We start from the raw sequence: 19,192 nt of genomic DNA on the forward strand, positions 1-19,192 counted from the left end.
AGATAGGCTGACAAAATCCTCTACAGAGTTTCAGGTCTCTCTATCTGATCAGGAAATCAAGGTTCCTCACATGTGCAGCTCTTTTTAAGAGAAGTCCCAGGAGGACTGGAGAAATGGCCCATGGTTAGCATTTGTTCTTGCAGAGGACCCAGGTTCAATTCCTGGTGCTCATGTGATTTTAAAACCATCCATGACTCCAGTTCTACAGGGATCCAACACCCTCTTCTAACTCTTAAGGACACCAGGCACACACATGATGCACAAACAGAGCACTCATACCCATAAAATAAACCTAAAAAAAAAAAAGTCAAACAAATCTAGACTTTTCTCCTTTTCTCCAGTCCCGCTGAATTTGGCAGAGACTTGCCGCTCGGGCTGTTCCACTCTCCTCAGCCCCCTTCCCACCATCTTTCAACATAGTCACTTCCTCACTTCCAATTCCCAGTCACCATCCGCTGCTCAACCGCAGAGCCTTCCACCAGACCCAAGACTCCACAGATGTATCCCTCCCTCGGCTAGCCACCGCTTGTGACCTGTGGGCCTACAGCCTCCCACATCAGGCTTCCCAGCAGCAAACATCGCCTGAGCGCTTTCCTGGCTGTCTTCAGATCACACCCAAGTCCTTAGACAGTGCTACTCAAAACTCACTAGCCTGAGGGACCCCAGAGGAATGAACGCGGAGTCAGGCCTGGGTTGGGCTCTCCTTTCCCACTTGACAACCAGAATTCTGGGCCTGGTTATGAGGTATTCTGACCCCCTTCCCACTGCCCCACCCCTTCTCCTGGTCAAACAAGCATTGGAGATTCACTCCTCAAATTCTAATGGTTAAAAAAAAAAAATCTAATGGTTATATAAACCACCGGGGTATCTAGCTGAACTACAGATTTGTGTTCAAAAGGTCTGGGAAAAGGCCAGAGATTCTGCACTCCTGACAGGACACTGATGGTCCACAGCATAGCAAGACGGAAGTGAGACTAAACTACTTCATGACCTGCAACTCAGGTGGGAGGCGCGCCTCTCTGGTCTGCAGCAGAGAGTCTCTACCTCGACATCAGATTCACCTCAAGAGCCTCAGTCAAGTCTCTTCTAGGCCAATTGAGTCAAGGTTTCTGGCTGGCAGTACCCATGCACTAGGAGTTTTACGTTTTCCCCAAGTGATCCCAGCGCAGTACCCCTGGTCTACAGTGTTTGATGGGCAGGGCAGTGAAGCTCAGATCTGTCCACGAGACTTCTGGAGCGTCTGCCACCTCGCTGAAATCCAGATCCGAGTGAGTTCAGGCGCTCCCTAAGGATAGTCCACTGCTAGTCTTTCTATGTCTCATCACCCTTTCAACAAGCTGGTCTAGATCAAAAATTAACAACTAATGTGTATGATTTCCAGTATCTCAAAAAACCGGACCTCTTGCCAGCCCTAACCTACTGCACTTCGCTTATCACCGTAATTCTGTAAAGAGTGCTTCCTTGGAGCATTCGGGAAGATACTCAGTCGGGTGTAAGTGCCGGGTGGTGTCTGGCTCTCCTTTCCCCAGTGGCTTGTTTTCCTGTGCCCAGTGATGCTCCCTAAGTTGAAGGCCTACTTCACTTCCTTCTCCTTGCTGGAGCATACAGAGAATCTGCTGTCACAAGCGGTTCCCAGGCATAGTATCTTCTGGCCCCTGGGCCTCCTGATGTGCCTGGGAAGGCTCAGACCACTCCCAAACCTCCATGTTACAAGCCCCAGCGGGCACCACGTGGACCATCTCTGTACACTTGACGGTGGTGTGGACCACACAGATGGCTCCTGTCAGGCTTGGCCCCCTTCACTACCCTTGTCATAGTTCCTTCTGACTGTCCTTATGGAGTCTGTGGCTATGGGGTTTAAAAACAGCGTCTCAGAGACGGTTATCCAGTCATTGCGCCCAGCCTCTTCTCGGGCCTCGCACAACCAGGTGGGCTTCTTTTTAAAGAAATCTCGTCCCCTCTACTTTCCCCTGCCTTTCCCTTTGCTGAACACCCTCCCGAGGAGCTGAGCTACCAGCTAGCTCAGGAAGAACCCATCAGGTTTCTGACATTGTTCAGAGGGCTCCTGGCCCCCAAGAGCTGCAAGGCATCTTGTCAGAAAGCTGAAGAGGATGCACTTGGCTGGTGGCTAACAAGCACTCTCTAACCACACACCATTTCTCCGCTGCTCATCCACACTGTTCTGCTTCCAACCTGATGCATCGGTTTCTCTCTACAGATTTGCTTCCTCTACGTACTCTGGTCGTTCCTTCCCTTGCCCATGCCCAGGACCACAGTGCCGCCTTGTTCCTGGTGCGCAGACACTCCCCTTCCCACACCTGGCTCCAGAGTCCAGGGGATGTCTCAAGATAAACATTTAATCTGCATTTACAGTCTTACAACTCAGACTAATGCACAGTTGTTTATATGTTGGAGTTTAATTCTGTCACTGTGTGCTGGCTACCTACTGTGTGCCAGACACATGCGTATTTTATCTTACATTTCATCCTTGTAACAGCCTGAGAAGGATCACCCTTATCTCACAACTGAGAAAACCCACGCTAGAGGGACTTCCTATGTGGCCCTAGCATGCTTCACCCTCAAACTCTACTTTGAGAAGCCTTCTTTTATTCAAGAGAAAAGAACGCAAATCAAACTGACACCAGCCTAAGCTCCGAATCTTTCTGAACGAGGAATGAAGACCCCAGGAGAGGTACAAACTCCTTCTGATGTGTTATACCTATTGCCAGCCCAGGAGCAACCACCTGCTCCTGGGAAGCCATCTTTATTTAATCCTCAGATTTGAACTACTGAGTCCAGGGACTCAGGCGTACCTTTCCCAAAGCCCTCTGGGAAAAAGGAAGCCAAACAGAGGAGCAAAAGGAAAAACACGAGATAAGTGTTGCCCATCCTGTAACAGGATGGTGCCAAGCAGCGGTCAGCGGACAGTGTGAAAGAAACTCCAAAGGCAGCTGGGAGAGTGGAGTCAGGATGGAGTTAAGGAAGGATGCCGAGAGGTCTAAAAACTCGGAGGCAGAGATGAAAGCAGAGGGTAAGACTTCTGAGGCTCCAGGGATGGAGTAACCCACCACACCACAAGAGTCAAGCAAAAAACAAACAAACAAACAAACAAACAAACAAACGAACGAACCTCCCCAGTCCTGGGACACTCTCCTTTAGAGCACTAAGAAGATCTAATGATTAAGGTCACTTCAGTCCCCTGGGGCTGTTAAACACTTTGCTCAAGCAGAGTCTCTCAGGCGCATCTCAGCCTGTGAACATGCCAGAGACAAGTCCATTAGATGGGGTGTTGTCTAGATAGCAGTTCCCGGGTTTTCAAGCCTTTTTGAGCAGGTCGTTTTTGTTTTCGTAAAGGAGAGCCACCAGTTACCAAGACAACAACAACAACAACAACAACAAACCTCTTTCTTCAAAGTTTAAATATCAAAGAGAAGGGACCCACCTTTGGAGCACTGCTCTTAAAAAAAAAAAGTTAGGATCATCAAGCTGGTGGGTAAAGCTGTCAGCTGCAGGGCATGAGGACCTGACTTTGTTTTTCGGGACCCACACAGAAGAAAACTGACTCCCAGGTTGTCCTGGCTTCCTCATATGCACCACGGTGCATAAATGCATGCAAACAAACAACGAAATAGCTAGCTTTAAGGAAAAAAAAAAACTGTCCCCACATTACACTATTTCTCTTGACACTGGAGCCAACCCTGGTCTACAGACCCACATGTAGACCCTCTGTCCTCGGGTATCACAATGTCGAGCTACATTTTTACCTGACGCTAGGGGCCTAGGGTAGCCGCCAACCATGGCAAGGTCTGTCGGGTGCACAGACTTCTCAGGGCTGTCTCTAAGCCTCTGCCGCCCCAGGTCCACGGGATCTTTACCATGACCACCCAGCAGCCTGGCCAGCAGCTTACAGAAGAAGATGACAGGCCCTGGCCTCATTCCCGGCTCCTTTCATTCAGGTTATGTCCCACTGTTGCCAAAACCGGCACTTAACGCCACCCACAAGGGCCACCAAGAATATCTAGCCCACAGGGCTCAGCATCTTTACCCTGGAGTCTATCAGAGGGGTGGAGAGAGAGAGACTGGGATAGAAAAAGGAAGTGCCCCGTTCGGAAGAAGGGAAGGATGGGATCTGGCCATGCAACATAGTTCTCACAACCTAACACCAGGTTATACCTATCTCAGCCTCTAAGAAATGACCTGGCGGGCACAGGGTGAGCAGCATGGTAGATGGGCTGGGCACCATTGCCCCAAGGCTGGGGTGGGGGAGAGCTGCAGACCTGACCCAGACGTCTGCTTTAACTGGTCAAGGTAAACAGGGAACAGACGGTCGTCCCCGAGTCATGACTTATGGTGTGCAGCAAGTGGACAGAGGGAGTTAAGGGACAGAAGCACCCTCGCAGAACCCACTTCCTGCCCCTAGCACTGAGATCTGTCTTCCCAGCCAAAGCCCCACCGGCTTGAGGCCCAGCTCTCATTCTGCAGTCAGGGAAATCCCGAGTGCGGGCGGGCGGGCGGCATACCCAGAGCAGCCACAGGTGACCTTATGCTCGGAGCCCAGCAGCTTCTGGCCCAGCTGAGGGGGCTTTGAGGAGAACTCCATTTCCCCCACAAGAAGAGAGGCCCAGAGGGGCAGAATAGTCTAGGCTCTTGGACAAGTTAGGGGCAGGGCCAGGAGCCCTACAGACTGCATAGGCCTCTGTCTCTGTCCAGCGCCAGTTCCGCTGCCTGGAGCGGCTGCAGCAGCCGCTCGACGCTCCGCCTAAAATCTGTTCTGCTGGCTGGTCCCTGCTTTCGCCAGCTCCCTCCTGTCACAGCGGCCACCAACCTCGTGTGGGGTGTCCATCACCAGGGTAGAAAGGAAAGAAGCCCGACCCAGGGTCACTGCCTCTCCACTTCTCCCCCGACCCCCACTCTGGCTACTCTTACCCCCAGTCTTCCTCCGTCTTCTACCCAGAACACAGGGAGCCCTTGACAGTATCTCAAAAGCTCGTCATTCATTCATACGTTGGTATCCAGTGACTACTACCCACCAAAATACTACTATGCCAAAAAACCGTTCCGCCCCGGACAGTATCCCATGCCATCGAGAACCCCAGTCATGGGTCTCTCACTCAATTCCCTGTTTGAGGAAAAACAAGAACCCAACCAAGGAAAGGTTTAGGGGAGAAACACCCCGCCCCATCAGGACAGCGCAAACACACCCACCTGTCACCCGGAGCTTTCCTCTAACCTCACCCGCCTCCACTGCCCCACTGTCACCGCGGCTGCCCACATCACCCACGCACACATACATACGGTCACCTTAAAATCCACCCAAGGCTCCCAGCAGGAAGAGAAACTTCTAACGCTCAAGCCAGACATCTCCGTCCTGCATCAGTTATAAACGCTCTGCAAGGGACCGAGTTGCGCTCATACAAACCATCAGCCGGGAAAAGGAGCCCACTGGGCTTCCAACAGCAGCAGGCTGTGCCCCAGAGGAGACCAGAAACAGAAGGGCAGGTGTAACCGGATGGGTCTCTTTAACCAGACCCTCGTGATGACCACGCCCTCGCACAAGGGACGGGGAGCCTAGCCGAGGCCCGCTTACCTCCTTAAGCAGGCCCACTTTTTTCTTCAGCACCTCACACTTGCGAAGTTTGCAGATCTGGTGCGTGCGACGATTAGTGCAGCTGGTACAAGACCCACAGTTCTCCAGCCGCCGGCAGGGCTCACAGGTCCCACACCTTTTTCTTTTCTTTCGCCCATCTCCACCCCCTCGCAGGTGGCTCTCACTCCCAGCCATAGGAAGCCCGGGCCCCTGGAAGCCCCCTACCATCACCTGGCCCTGCGGGAAATCGTAAAGGCCTGGCAGGTCCGGCTGGACCGCCAAGGGCACCTGAAACTGGCTCATGATGCTGCCGTTGCCAGGGAAGGGCAGCCTAGGAGCCGGGTTCAACTACTGTCCACCAACAGGTCCTCCTCTCCTAAACGCGTCTACACGGGCGAAGGCAATCAGTTTCCGCCTCTGGGATGGGTGCCTCTTCTTAAACCCTCTTCACCTCCTCTGCAGCCGGCTGCCAGGGCTCCTTCCAGGACCAGTCTCCCACCTGCAGGGCCCCAGGATCAGGGGCAAGACAGTAGCGGCGGCAGCCCCCAGGAAAGGTTTCATCTTGGCTGGGTGGGTTCTTCACCCTCACCCACCCGGGGCTCAGGCATGAGGTGAGCCGGTGGGTGTGTGGTGGGGCAGATTAGGGTGAGGAGTTTCCTCCTGACACTTCTCCCTCCCTGGGTCAGGATGATGGAGAAGGCTAACGCTGCCTGGGGGTGGAAAAGACACAGAAAGGGGAAGCGCATCACTCGGGGCTCGGGGACAACTTTCACGTGTTTAGCTCTTCCTGCTTCAGGGAAGAGAGAAAATGGGGGAAGCCAGGGTCTGAATCAAACGAAGTCATTAGAGCCTCAGATGGAGGTACCGAGGACTCGTGGGGGGCCGGGAGCGGGGGGAGTTGGAGGGAGGAGACATTCAAGTGGATGAGGGGTGCTCAAGGTGGGGTTTCTGAGAAAGTTGCTCTGTGCACCCTGCACTTACACCTTCCACTGGCTTATGAGTTTCATTAAAATCCAAGCGAAGCCCCTCACTGGGGGGCCACAGGACTGTCCCCGGGGTTAACAGAGCTTGCAAAATAAAGTTTGCGGAGGCTCGCTCATTGGTGTGGATGGCACCCCAAGCACTGAGGCGGCCGGGAGGTGGGGGGGGGAGCGCCCGTGGGGAGTCCCGAGTCATCCACCTCGCTGCGCCCCAGGAGCCGGAGCCCGGAGGGCCACAGAGGAGAGTGACCCGCGCCACCGAGGGGCGCGGGGAGGGGGCGCGCTGGGGCGCAGGCCAGGCTGCGCGCGCCGCCGCCGCCGCCGCCGCCGCTCCGGCTCCTTTGTTCTGGGGCCTCGGCCGCTCCACTCCCGCTGCACCGCAGCCCCCGCCCCGCCACCCCCACCCGGCAGCGCCGCACGGCCACCCGGAGCTCCCTGCCGGGTCCCTGGCTACCCCCGCTGCGCCCACCCCGGCCTCGCCACGGTCCCCGCGCCGCCCCTCCCCCCACGCGCTGCCCCTCCCCCACCGCGGAGCCGGAAAGCCACCGGCTGCACCGACCTGCCCGCCGCCTCCGGGGCGGAGCGCACAAAGGGGCAAAGTTTCCCAGCCTGCCGCTGCCACCGCCGCCACCGCCACGGCCCAAGGTGTGCGCCTCCGGGAACGGAGCGCCTGGCCCGGCCAAGCACGCTGCGCGCACGGAGTCCCCCCTCCGCCCCAGCCCTGGCCGAGCAGGGGACGGCTCAGGAGGAAGGAAGAGGCAGCGGCAGCGGCAGCGGCCGCGGCGGCGGCAGCAGCAGCAGCAGCAGCAATGAAGGCGGCCGCGGGACTCCCCGCCCCCCGCGCGCCGCGGCACGTGCTCGCCCGGGGACTCCCCCGCCCGGGAGGGCGCGCACGTGCGGTCCCGCCGAGGCTGGCCGCTAGGCCCGGGACCGCGCAAGAGCGGAGTTCCCGGGTAGGGAGCGATGCGCGCGCGGGCCGGCCGGCCGGCTGGCCGTGCTTTGCACCTGCAGCGCCTCCTTGGACCTCGCGCAGGGGCCCCTCCGGAGACGCGGCTGTCCCCGCGGGCTGGCCCGTCCCTGCCCTCCGGCGGGGCCCGAAGACCGAGCTGTCGAGGCGGGGCGGGGCAGGGCAGGGCGCGGACCTCCCCAGCTAGGCCCTTGGCCCAGCTGCCTGGGTGTCCCCACTTCCTGCCACTCCCTGCGTGCTCGGGACAGCCCCACGCTCGCTGGCAGCCCCGAGCCCGACCGACCCCCTTTCTCCTCCTCGGCTGCTGCTCAGTCAAGCCGAGGCAGGACAATAGGGGACATCGCGCGTTTGTGTACCGAGTCAGCCTGGCCGGCAAGAAGGGGGTGCCCGGAGGCAGAGACCGAGTGCCCGCTGCATGGCATCCGCGTGAGGTTCACAACCGAGCGCCCTACCCCGAACGACCCCAGGGCCCTGCCGTCACCAGCCTCCCTGGCGCGGCGCTCGGGCTCTTGAGCATCTAAAACAAAGACTAATTGGAGACCCCCAGCCTGCCCTGCTTCCCAGAGTAGAGGGAAGAGAGGGACCCCAGACTCCGGATGGGCCCAAGTCGCTACTGAGGCCTAAAGCTCGCAGGCACTTTGAAAAAGTCACCCTGGGCTGTCTTCCAGGCAGGGACAAGACACAAGAGTATTTCCAACTTGCCAAACTGTCCATTTCTCATGCTGTTTCCCTGCTCCCCCTCACCTGTTGTTACTGGCCAAGTTGAAATTCCAGGTTAGATTAATTCAGCTCCACCCATCTTGGTCTGAGTGCCAGGCTCGAGTGCTCCCAGTTGCCTTCCACCTACCGGGGTTGCTGTGGAGAAGGTCTGTGCCCTCCCTACGCACGGGCAAGTCCTGGCAGAAACAGCCATGGGGTGGACTAGCCTGACCAGTTTGGGCGGTGCTCACCCAGCCAGGTACCTGGCAGGCGTCCTCATCGGCGGCGGCGGGGAAGCTAACAACTCAGCCAGAACTGGAGAAAGAGCATTCGGCCGGCTGTGTGTGTGTGTGTGTGTGTGTGTGTGTGTGATGTGTGTGTGTGTGTGTGTGTGTGTGTGTGTGTGTGTGTTGGGGGTGGGGGTGGTAACTGATCTCAAACAGCGCCCGCTGTCCAGAAAGCCCTAGGCAGTTAGTTGAAACAGCCAGAGCTGTCTGGGACTTCCCTCTGGCACGCCGGATATTTGACAACTTGTTCCACAGGCCAGCTTGTCAGCTGGGTGGGTGGTGAGCATGGCAGCAACACCTACTTCCTACTGTGGCCTTTGGAAGGACCCAAGAGTTTCTGCTCAGGGAAGTTAAGAGTAGAAACAAGATGGAGAAGTTGTGGACTTGGCAGATACGCACACACATAACGCGAGCGCACACACATACTTACAGGCATGCACACAAACAAAAAATAGGTGACTGTTTAAAAACCTTTAATGTCTCTTAAGTTACACTCACGCCGATTATGCGATTTGCCATCCTCCTTTCACCTGCCTATTTGATAGATGGGCTGGGTGTGAGGTGAAGAAAATAGCTTAGGATCCGGGAATTGTGGCTTCCAGATCTGACTCCACCATCCGCCAGTGATGCAACCTTGCCCCCGGGTACATACCATCCTCAAGAGAATCCAAATAAAGTACTTATTATCGGGTTTACAGAGTGACAAATGCTTTTGGTTTTTTCTTTCTTTGTTTTCAAGACAGGGTTTCTCTGTGTAACAGCCCTGGCTGTCCTGGAACTCACTTTGTAAACCAGGCTGTAAATCTCAAACTCAGAGATCCGCCTGCCTCTGCCTCCCGAGTGCTGGGATTAAAGGTGTGCGTGACCACACCTGGCTCCACAAATGGTTCTTATTGTTAACAACAGAGCAACCTTGTGAGTTAAGTACTGTCATCCAGCTCCTACAGTGGGTGTGGATTCTAAAGCAGAGCCCAGCAACCTCTGACTTGCCTTGGTAATTGGTGGCAGCAATTAACCAATTTATTCTGCACCTTTCATCTACCGCTTTGGCTTAGATAACCTGGTGGAAAGCTGGTGTGTGTTCACCAGGATAGAATACGGGGGTGCCTGTGGCCAAGTGTGTGGAGTGAGCAGATGAGGCCTGGCTGTCCAGTTCAGAAGCAGACCTCAGGTGTGGAGGCGCTCAGGGGTAGGGACATGGAGAGTGAGAAGAGAGATGTCAAAAGGAGCCTTGGGGCACTTCAGCTCAAGAGCAGACTGAGCCACCCGAAAGGAAGGACCGAGGTCTGGCAGGACAGCTACCTGGCGACCCTTCCCAATCGCTCCTCTTTCTGGAACTTTAAATCTCAGTTCTGTGGCTTCACCCCTGCTACCCTGTGTCAAGAATTTCTTCCCTGGAGAGAAATAGAAGTTTACCCTTTCCTCCTAAGGTTCCAACAACAAACCAAAATACAGTTACAGCAAGGTTCACACTGGGAACCCACGGGTGTGTTGGACTTACAGAACGTGGTTGAGGGGTTCCTAGTTGGAACATGAGTGACGCTAAAGCAGCAGGTACACTTCAATCAACAGGAATGACTTCCGAAACAGTTGAACAAACAAAGAGAGACCCTCGCTTACCCTCACCAGTTTATATCCTCTAACACCTCCTACTTGCAATTAGGGCAGAATTGAGTCCGGCCGGCTGGGAGGAGGAGCTTGAAGCTCAGGTGAGGGGCCAATAACCCCCACCCCCAACTTCTCTGAGGAAGTGTTGACAGTCACTAAGCTGGATCTTGATGGGCTCTTGCAAACAGGCACAGCTCATCTGATGGACTGAATTCAACAACATACCTCCTCCACCTTCTAGATTCTTGAAAACCCTTCAGGTCTGGGCATAAACGCCAGTTCTTCCAAGAAGGTTCCAGTAACTCAGATGCCAGGGTTCCTCCCACTCCTCACCCACAGTCCCTCCAGAGAACAGTTATCAGTGTTCTAACTGTTTGCATATTTCCTTTCCCGCTCTCAAGGGCCAGGTCCACACTGTTCTTTCTCCTTGTCCCCTCAGACCTAGCACCAGATCAGCAAGAATTGGGTCAATTGTGCCAACCAACGAAGTATCCCCAAACCACTAGCCTTCCAAGAGTCTTCCCTGACTAGTGTCCAGCCTGCCCAAATTCTTCAGGGGTGCCTCAAATGAAGTCCAAAATGCTTAGGTCTCCGCCTTGAGGTTTCCAGCCTTCTGGGCTGTGGCTTTATTCTCATGCTGCTCCGGCCAGGAGAGCAGCTAAGGAAGGGTGAGCGGGAACCAAGGCTCTGTGCAGAGCTTCTTGATTGCAGTCCAGCGGCTGCAGCATCGCTAACTCCTGGGAACTTGGAGAAGTCATCCTCCAGTTTACCTACTCCATCAGAAACGCTTCCGGTCTGGCCCAGCAGTCTTTTAAAAAACCTTTCACTTGTCAAGTTTTTTTATATGTATTTCCTTATTGTGTGTGTTATGTGTGTGGGCACACACATGCCACAAATGTGGGTGTGGAGGTCAGAGGACAATTTGTGAGAGTCCGTTCTCTGCTTCTACCTTGTAAGCCCTGGGCATTGAGCTCAGGTCATCGGGCTTGGTGGCAAGCACCTTCACCTGCTGAGCCATATTGCCCGCCTCACTGATGACAAGTTTAAGAAGCCCTGGACTAGAGGAAGCAGCTGGGAAAGCAAGTTCAGCACCTGGCAGAGGTCAGGGACTGGCCCCGAGGTGCTTAGGAGAGTGTATGAGGTCTGCCCCTTGTGAGTCGGCCTGGCTGGCCCACACCTCAACTGAGGTCGGAGTCTCCTGTAAGAATGTGTGCTCAGGAGAAGAGAGGTCAGAGCCCTGCTGCAGCTGCCACGAAGGCTGGACCTGGACAGGGACGCCCCTTGCCAGACAAAGAAGCTTTAAGGACTGTGAGGACGATAGGGCAGTTTCTGGGTTTGGGCTGAACAGGAAGCGGAGCTTCAGCTCCACTGATGAAGTTGATTCAGGGGTGCAGCAGAAGGGACAGGCACCGTAACTGGAGGTGTGCGCCTGCTTCATCAAGAAGGGGGTGGGGTGGCCCACGGCTCAACGGGAAGAGGCACTTGATGTCCAAGTTTAATCCCCAGAACTCCCATGAGGGGAAAGGAAGGAACTGACTCCACAGAGTAGACCTCTGACTTCCACGTGTGCACCATGGCATGGGCCTCAATAAAAAACTGTCAAAACTAAAAGGAAATGACTGGGAGCTGGTCAGCGAACCAGTACTGCTGGGATTGCTCAACCTGCAAATACGTACTGTGACTAGCCGTGGAAAAGACTCCCATACCGTGGCTTCAGCTAAGTTATGTGTCTGGTTGGTGAATAGGGCCCTGGGCTTGCTCAGTTTCACCTTCTACTTTTTTTTTTCTTCCTAACGTCAATTTTGAGAATTGAACTCAGGACCCCAGGCTTGCATATCAAATACCTTTACCCACTGTGACATCTCATAGGCCCAGCTTGTGTGGTTTTCAAGCCTGAAGATGTTGGGAAATGTACTGCATTTTGAATGTTACTTCTTTAGTCATATATTTGGTTGGGGGGGGGATGGGTTTTTTTTGTTTGAAATATTTGTTTATTGTTATGAGTATTTTGCCTGCATGTAAATATGTGCACGGTGTGTGTGCCTGGTGCTCAAGGAGATTGGAAAGGAGCATCAGATCCCCTGGAGCTGGGTTATAGACCATTGTGAACCACCATGTGGGCGCTGGCAATCAAATCCTGGTCCTCTGCAAGAGCAGCCAGTGTCTTAACTGCTGAGCTGTCTTTCCAACCCCTAGTCATGTATTTGTTAAGCAAACAAACAAACCCAAACTATGATCAGTTGGCGTTTACATGGAGCTTTCCCATTTCAAGTCATTTCTGAAGACATTGTTCTCTGGGTAGAGTGGTTCAGACAGAAATTACGAAATTGTTACTTTCCTTTTCGTATGGCATTGCACTTTTTTTTTTTTTTTTTTTTTTTTTTTTGGTTTTTCGAGACAGGGTTTCTCTGCGTAGTTTTGCGCCTTTCCTGGAGCTCACTTGGTAGCCCAGGCTGGCCTCGAACTCACAGCGATCCGCCTGGCTCTGCCTCCCGAGTGCTGGGATTAAAGGCGTGCGCCACCACCGCCCGGCGGCATTGCACTTTTTATTGTTTTAGAGATAAAGTTTCTGGGGTTTAAAGGAGTAATAGGTCCAAAGTCATTTGATTACTGAGTAACAGGAACTACTCCACAATCCAACTCCCACTAATTGCACTAGGGCTGACATGGCCCCAAGAATGGCTAGTGAAGAAAGGTGAATTCACTGGTGGGTTTTATGGGTCATGGAGTGTGTGTGAGATTCACTGGTGGGTTCTATGGGATTATGGGATGTGTGTGAGATTCACTGGTGGGTTTTATGGGGTCATGGGGTATGTGTGAGATTCACTGGTGGATTCTATAGGATCATGGAATGTGTGTGAGATTCACTGGTGGGTTCTCTGGGATCAGGGGCTATGTGTGAAGTTCTAGAATATGCTTTTGCTTTGTGAATTTACTTTTCAAAAATCATTTTAGAAGATTTACTTATTTTTATTTTATGTGTATGCATGAATGTCTCCATACATATGTGTGTCTGGTGCTTGAGAAGGTTCGAGGAGGGCACCAGATGCCCCAGACCTGGAGTTACAGGCAGTTGTGGGCCACACTGTGGGCACTGGGAACCAGACCCAGGTTCTGTGGAAGAGCAGCCAGTGCTCTTAATCACTGAGCCATCTCCCAGCCCTGGCCTTTGTGTTTTATAACAAGTTTCGTGGCTTTGTTCTGAATTTGGGTTGACTGGAATAGGCTGTGTTCATTGCAAGGATAATGCATGAGTAAGGGCAAAGATGTGAAACCACCCGGAAACCTTCAGTCTGAGGGGTCTGGGCAGGGTCGGGGCTGTGCTCGACTCAGAGGTCCAGGTTGACAAATGTTCAGCATGGATAAAGGCTTGGGTGCCTCCAAGTTTGGTTGACACAACCAGTTATGTTGCTAGTAGGAATCAGTTACATGATACTGGGTGGCAAACAGTCCCTGGATTTCAGTGATGTCACATGACAAAATACGTCACTTGTGGGGAAAGATGGCTCTGTAAGTACAGTGCTTGCTGCTAGCCTGGGACCTGACTTTGGATCCCCAGGACTCATGCAAAAATCCTGAGTACCCTAACACTGGGGACAGCAGAGACAAGGAGATCCCCGGGGTTTTGTGGCCAACAAGCCCAGCCAAACAGTCAACTTCAGACTCAGTGAGTGGTAACCGATGCACAGGGAAGGTGTGTGTGGTGGATGTGTGTGGAATTCCTTAGTGCAATTCATCTTGCCCCTTTCCAGGACACTGCTCCCTCCTGGGGATGCATAATTGAGATTCCCATTCTAATGGGCTATCGTTCCTTACACTAGAACAGGCCCAGGGATTTGGACTTCTGGGAAAGAAACCTGGGTCAAGGGAAGCAGGGTGGAAGAGGTGAGTGGCCTGCAGGGTAAGCTCAGTACAAACTGACTTGTGGACAGAGAACCCAGCAAAGAAGGGCTCAGGGTATACGAGACACCAGGGGCTTCCCTGCTCAAGCCTCTAAAACAATGTGGCCTTGATAGAGGCATTTTCTGCCTCTGCCTTTACCTCCCACTCCTCCTTTCTGGCTAAGCTCTGGTGACATGTCAGGAAGCCGTTGACAAGTCCCGAGACCAGGCCTAAGCACACCAGTCACACCATCCCAGATGTGCCTGCCCCTGTCTTACCCACCGGGCTGTGGACAGGACCACACCAGAGCCAGTTGCCGGCAATTGGATGGGGGCTGCCTTAGGGTGTGGGATGTCAGGGTGGAAGTAGAGTGACCGGCTCAAAGGCTGGAGCAGACATCTAGGTGAGAAAAAAAAAAAAATGGGGTTGTGGAGGAGAGGGTAGAAAGAAATATGGAGAAAGGTTTAGAGAATGGAGAAAATCCATAGCAGAGAGGATGTCTGTCAGGGGGCAAACAAGGAGATGGGAACAAGGGTCCAGAGGAGGAGAACGGTGGTGAGCGAGGCTGGGTCAGAATGTCTGATTTGAGGTACCTGGGGGACATGCCCACAGACAGACCCAGGAAGTAACATGTACAGGGAGCTCACACCTATGCGGGGAGAGCGGACTGCCTGGGTCAGGTGCTGCTTCCGGGTAAACGTCAGCGATGAACCCTCTAACAAGGTCTGAATTTTTCTGTTTGGTTTGTTGTTGTTTTTGTTTGTTTGTTTTTTGTTTTGTTTTTGATACAGGGTGGCTTGTTCCTCAAGCTGACCTTGAACTTACTGTGTAACTGAGGACGACTTAGAACTTTTGATCCACCTACCTCTGCCTCCTGCATTTTGAAAGAAACTTATAAAAAGAAGTGTGTGTGTGTGTGTGTGTGTGTGTGTGTGTGTGTGTGTGTGTGTGTATGTGTGTATGTGTAAGAGAGAGAGGGGAGGGGTGAGGGGGGGAATGGCACAGAAAATATGTATCACATTAAAATGGTGAAATTCCTAACTACAGATCCTAGGAGTTCATTGGGTACAGTGAAAAGTATTTTAATTTTTAGTGTGTGTGTATGTGTGTGTGTGTGTCTGTCTGTCTGTCTGTCTGTAAATACAGGCACATGTGTGCCATGGTACATGAGTAGAGGTCAGAGAATGAATTCTGGGAGTCAATTCTTTTCTACCACTGTAGGTTCTGGGACTCGGCTCAAATCATCAGGCGAGCACTCTAACCTGCCTGCGTGTGAAAGGTCTTTACAGAGAACTCTTTGTCCCTGTGATCTGGTTTCCATGTTGTTCCCGTCCCATCTTCTGTAAGCAGGAGACTGTCTTGAGACTTGAACATCACCTATCAATCAATCTTCTTATATTTGATATTCCCTTGAGCCACATTTGCAGGGGCTTCACAGTGCAGGAACACCAGTCCTCAGAGCCCCTAGAGGACCCCATGTTTCCCATTCAGTTGTCATGCCTGTCTATGACATCACCCCTTCTCCCTATATATGCAGACACTTCCCCTAGACGCCCAAGTTCCCATTCTGGATCCTCAAGTTATCAGTTTGTGACTGTGTGAGGTTACGTCACATCCTACTTCCCATCTGCCAAGATGACACTAATGATAGACCTTTGTAGAGTGACCACATAAGCTACCCTATGCAAAAGCCCTGTCTCCGACCTTGGTATACAGTAGGCACTCAGCTGGCTCACCCTCCCATCCTCAACTAATCCCTTGACTCCTCTTCCAATTTCACAGAGAAATGATCTTACAATGTTTTAATCATATGGAACCATGACAACCAGCATTCACATACCCATAATCCATGAAAACATTGGGTACCACTCAAAGTGGTGGCGTATACTACTTGGGTAGTCGGGTGCTGGGGGTGAGGTGAGGCACTGGCTCCCCAGTTGGGGGCAATGGTTCATCTTTTGTTTGTTTGTTTGTTTTTGTTTTTTTAGACGGGGTTTCTCTCTGTCACCCTGGCCATCCTGGAACTCACTTTGTAGACCAGGCTGGCCTCTAACTCAAAGATCTGCCTGCCTCTGCCTCCTAAGTGCTGGGATTAAAGGTGTGCGCCACCCACCGCCTGGCCTGGCTCCCTCCCTTTTATGGCCAATCAAAGCTAGGTTGTATAAGCTGCCCTGGATTGTCTCTCTCAGGCTCTCTGCTCTTCCCACCCCAGCCTGTCTCTGTTCCTCTCACTCTTTGATTCCTTACCTCACAGACATGGATGGAAATGCCTTTGATTCTGACCTTTTGAGTATCAGCAGGGCAGTCCTCTGCAGAGTCTGGGAGGCAATGCAACCAGTCAGGAGTTAGTTTTAGATTCTTGCTTCTCAAAGTCTAGGCCATGAATTTGAAGCAGGAGTCCCACTGAGAGCTTCTAGCCGGGCAGTATCTCAGCAGGCCCCAGAACTGCCAGTCAGAAGCTGAACTAGATAGAAGACCTTTGGGGTGTTAGTGCCCACCCCACAGTGATGAAGACTTTTAGGGGGTTAGTGCCCGCCCCACAGTGAGATGGAGACCTTCAGGGGTGCCCACCCCACAGTGATGGAGACCTTCGGGGTGGTTAGTGCCCGCCCCACAGTGAGATGGAGACCTTCAGGGGGTTAGTGCCCTCCCCACAGTGATGGAGACCTTCAGGAGCTTAGTTCCCACCCCACAGTGATGGAGACCTTCGGGGGCTTAGTGCCCGCCCCACAGTGATGGAGATGGAGATGCTGCTAGTTGGACATCAGAGGAACACAGATCTTCCTGGTTGAACTGAAAGGGAAGTTCCAAAAGTGCTCACCCCAGTCATAGGTGCCACTCTGGCATTGTCCCTGGGGGAGGCCTTGTGTCCTATCACGCTGTACCTTTCATGATCTGAGCCGGGGATGGAAGTCACCAGCCCATGTTGTCATGTCTACACATGTCTTCTGTAGGACTGGATTAGTGGTGATAAGATTGGGCTATGACCCACTGCCATTCCAGACTACAATACAATGTGAATTTTAATGTCACCATGTGGAAAAACATAGAATTATTAATGAATCAAAATCTGCAAGACAGGAAGCGGGGTGTCAAAGACATGGAAACGCCACAGGAGAAATAAGAGATTGGCTACCCCAAACAACACCACACAGTGGGCCACACTGACGGCCAGTCAGCAGGTCCTGCCCAAATCCACAGACCCACAAGGAACCTTAGAGCTGCTAGGAGGAAAAGGTGAAGAAAGTCTAGAAACAGCCTGTGGCCACTTGGTGGAGAAGCTGCTGCTCACTTCTGTAGCAGATAATGCAGAGGAAGCCGAAAAGGCTTCTGGGGCACAAGAAGGAGGCTGCCCTTGGCCAAGAGCCTTCTCTGGAAGCAAGCAGATAAATTGCTTTATGTGGAATACCAGAAGCTGGCTTCCTGTGGACACTTCTTGGATGTGGGCACCAATGTCAACACAGGCAAAAACTTCAGGATTAGGGTTGTCACATGCAGCAAATAAAATATAAGATATTCAATTGAATTTAAACATCAGATAAAACACAAGTAATTTCTTTATATGGAGAGTATATCTGTATCTAGTTAGTCACCCTGCTCAGGACAGTCTCTTGCTAAGCCTGGAGTTCACTGATTGGCTAGAGTAGCCGGCCAGGCAAATCCCGGCGATCCTCCTGTCTCTGTCTCTCAGCACTGGAATTCTAGGTGCACGCCCCCTGGGCCTTTCACACGGGTGCTATGGGTCCCAGCTCAGGCTTGCAGGCCTGCCCAGCAAACACTTCCTCATTGACTCTCTCTCCAGCCCCCACCTTATTTTTAAATTTAGAACAGAAACAGAGTTGCTTTGTTAGTGTGGAGGTGGGGCAGTCTTTGGTATATTGTTTGCTTTGTTAAATGTTTTGCTCTACAAGGGTGGGAACTACCCATGTGGTCTTACATTACTCTGAGTGTGATAGTTAAGGAACATATATTGTTAAGTAACCCTGTTTTGATCATTTGGAGCTGGGGTTCTGAGGAGACAAAACTGTTTCTTTGTCCAGAGCAACACAAACCTATTTAACCAGACAAATTGTTTCCATATAAGCAGGCACTGACTGTGGGAGCCACAGACTAAAACGAGCTGGCTGTTTACCTAGTAGGTAATATTTCTAAGTATCCAATCAAATCCTACTTTACATCAACAGCCTACATTAAAAGATAAAAGATTTGCCAAACAAATGAGCAGGAAACAAACTATATACCTAACAGACAAGAAAGAAAAGAACAGCACAGAGGAAACACCAAGGACCAATGAAGGTGTAACTAATAAAATATAATAGCTGTATCATAGTCCAGTGCATTCATATTCCATAATTCTTCTACATTTTTCATTGTTCTTTCATATTGAACATTTAGGTTTCTAGGGGTTTGGGGTTATAAATAAATCTTCCATGAGGAATCATGTACCTGGATTTTTATGTACCACTTTCTTGGAAGTACAGGCATTTAGAGGATATAAAATAGTTTAAGGTACTGCTAAGCACTGGTAACTCACTTCCCAGAAGTATATCCAAGTTTATGGTCTATCCAGGGAAAGAAAACGTTAGTGGGCGGTAGAGATAGAGACGGCTCATCAGTAGAGTGCAGACTGCTCTTACAGAGGACTTGAGTTCGATTCCCAGCATGGCTGGGACAGCTCACAATTACCTGTAACTCCAGCTCCAGGGGTGCTGACGCCTTTCTATGATTTATGTAGACACTTGTACTCAAGTGCACCCACACCCCCACCCACAACTAAAAACATCTTTTTAAAAAGAAAAATATTTTTGAAAAACTTTATGAGTTGTCACTTTTAATCCTACATATAACAGGGGGTTAGTGAGATGCTCAGTGTGTAAACGAGCTGGCTGCCCAGGCCTGGTAACTTGAGTTCCATCCCTGGAACCTATGTGAAGGAGGTAGGAGAGAACCAATTCTTCAAAGTTTTCCTCTGGCCTCCACATGTACTCCTACCCTCCACATCTTACACACACACACACACACACGCACACGCACACGCACACGCACACGCACACGCACACGCACACACACACACACACAAATAAATAAAAATAAATTAAAAAAACCAACAAGATGGAAGGCGGGTGTGGAGGTATATGCCTTTGATCCCAGACTTAGGAAAGGGGGTTGGGGGCCAGAGGCA

General features: G+C 52.1%; 1 protein-coding gene across 5 annotated transcripts in view; it reads right to left on the reverse strand.

Moving 5' to 3' along the window:
• The window catches only part of Tet3 (tet methylcytosine dioxygenase 3), a 100,160-nt gene extending 91,467 nt beyond the window's left edge, over window positions 1-8,693 (reverse strand). The window contains exons 1-2 of one of the 5 annotated variants that reach the window (XM_076567019.1): window positions 8,279-8,693; window positions 5,588-6,297 (exon numbers count right to left, since the gene is read on the reverse strand). In XM_076567019.1, the coding sequence (XP_076423134.1) occupies window positions 5,588-5,890 (303 nt within the window). In that variant the 5' untranslated portion in view covers window positions 5,891-6,297; window positions 8,279-8,693. Of the gene's footprint in view, window positions 1-5,587; window positions 6,818-7,126; window positions 7,261-8,278 lie in introns of those variants that run through there. The other 4 variants (XM_076567018.1, XM_076567023.1, XM_076567022.1 and 1 more) reach the window with 4 other exon arrangements.
• Window positions 8,694-19,192: the final 10,499 nt, after the last annotated feature.

This window comes from Peromyscus maniculatus, chromosome 3, assembly GCF_049852395.1.
Source record: "Peromyscus maniculatus bairdii isolate BWxNUB_F1_BW_parent chromosome 3, HU_Pman_BW_mat_3.1, whole genome shotgun sequence".
Lineage (NCBI taxonomy): Eukaryota > Metazoa > Chordata > Mammalia > Rodentia > Cricetidae > Peromyscus > Peromyscus maniculatus.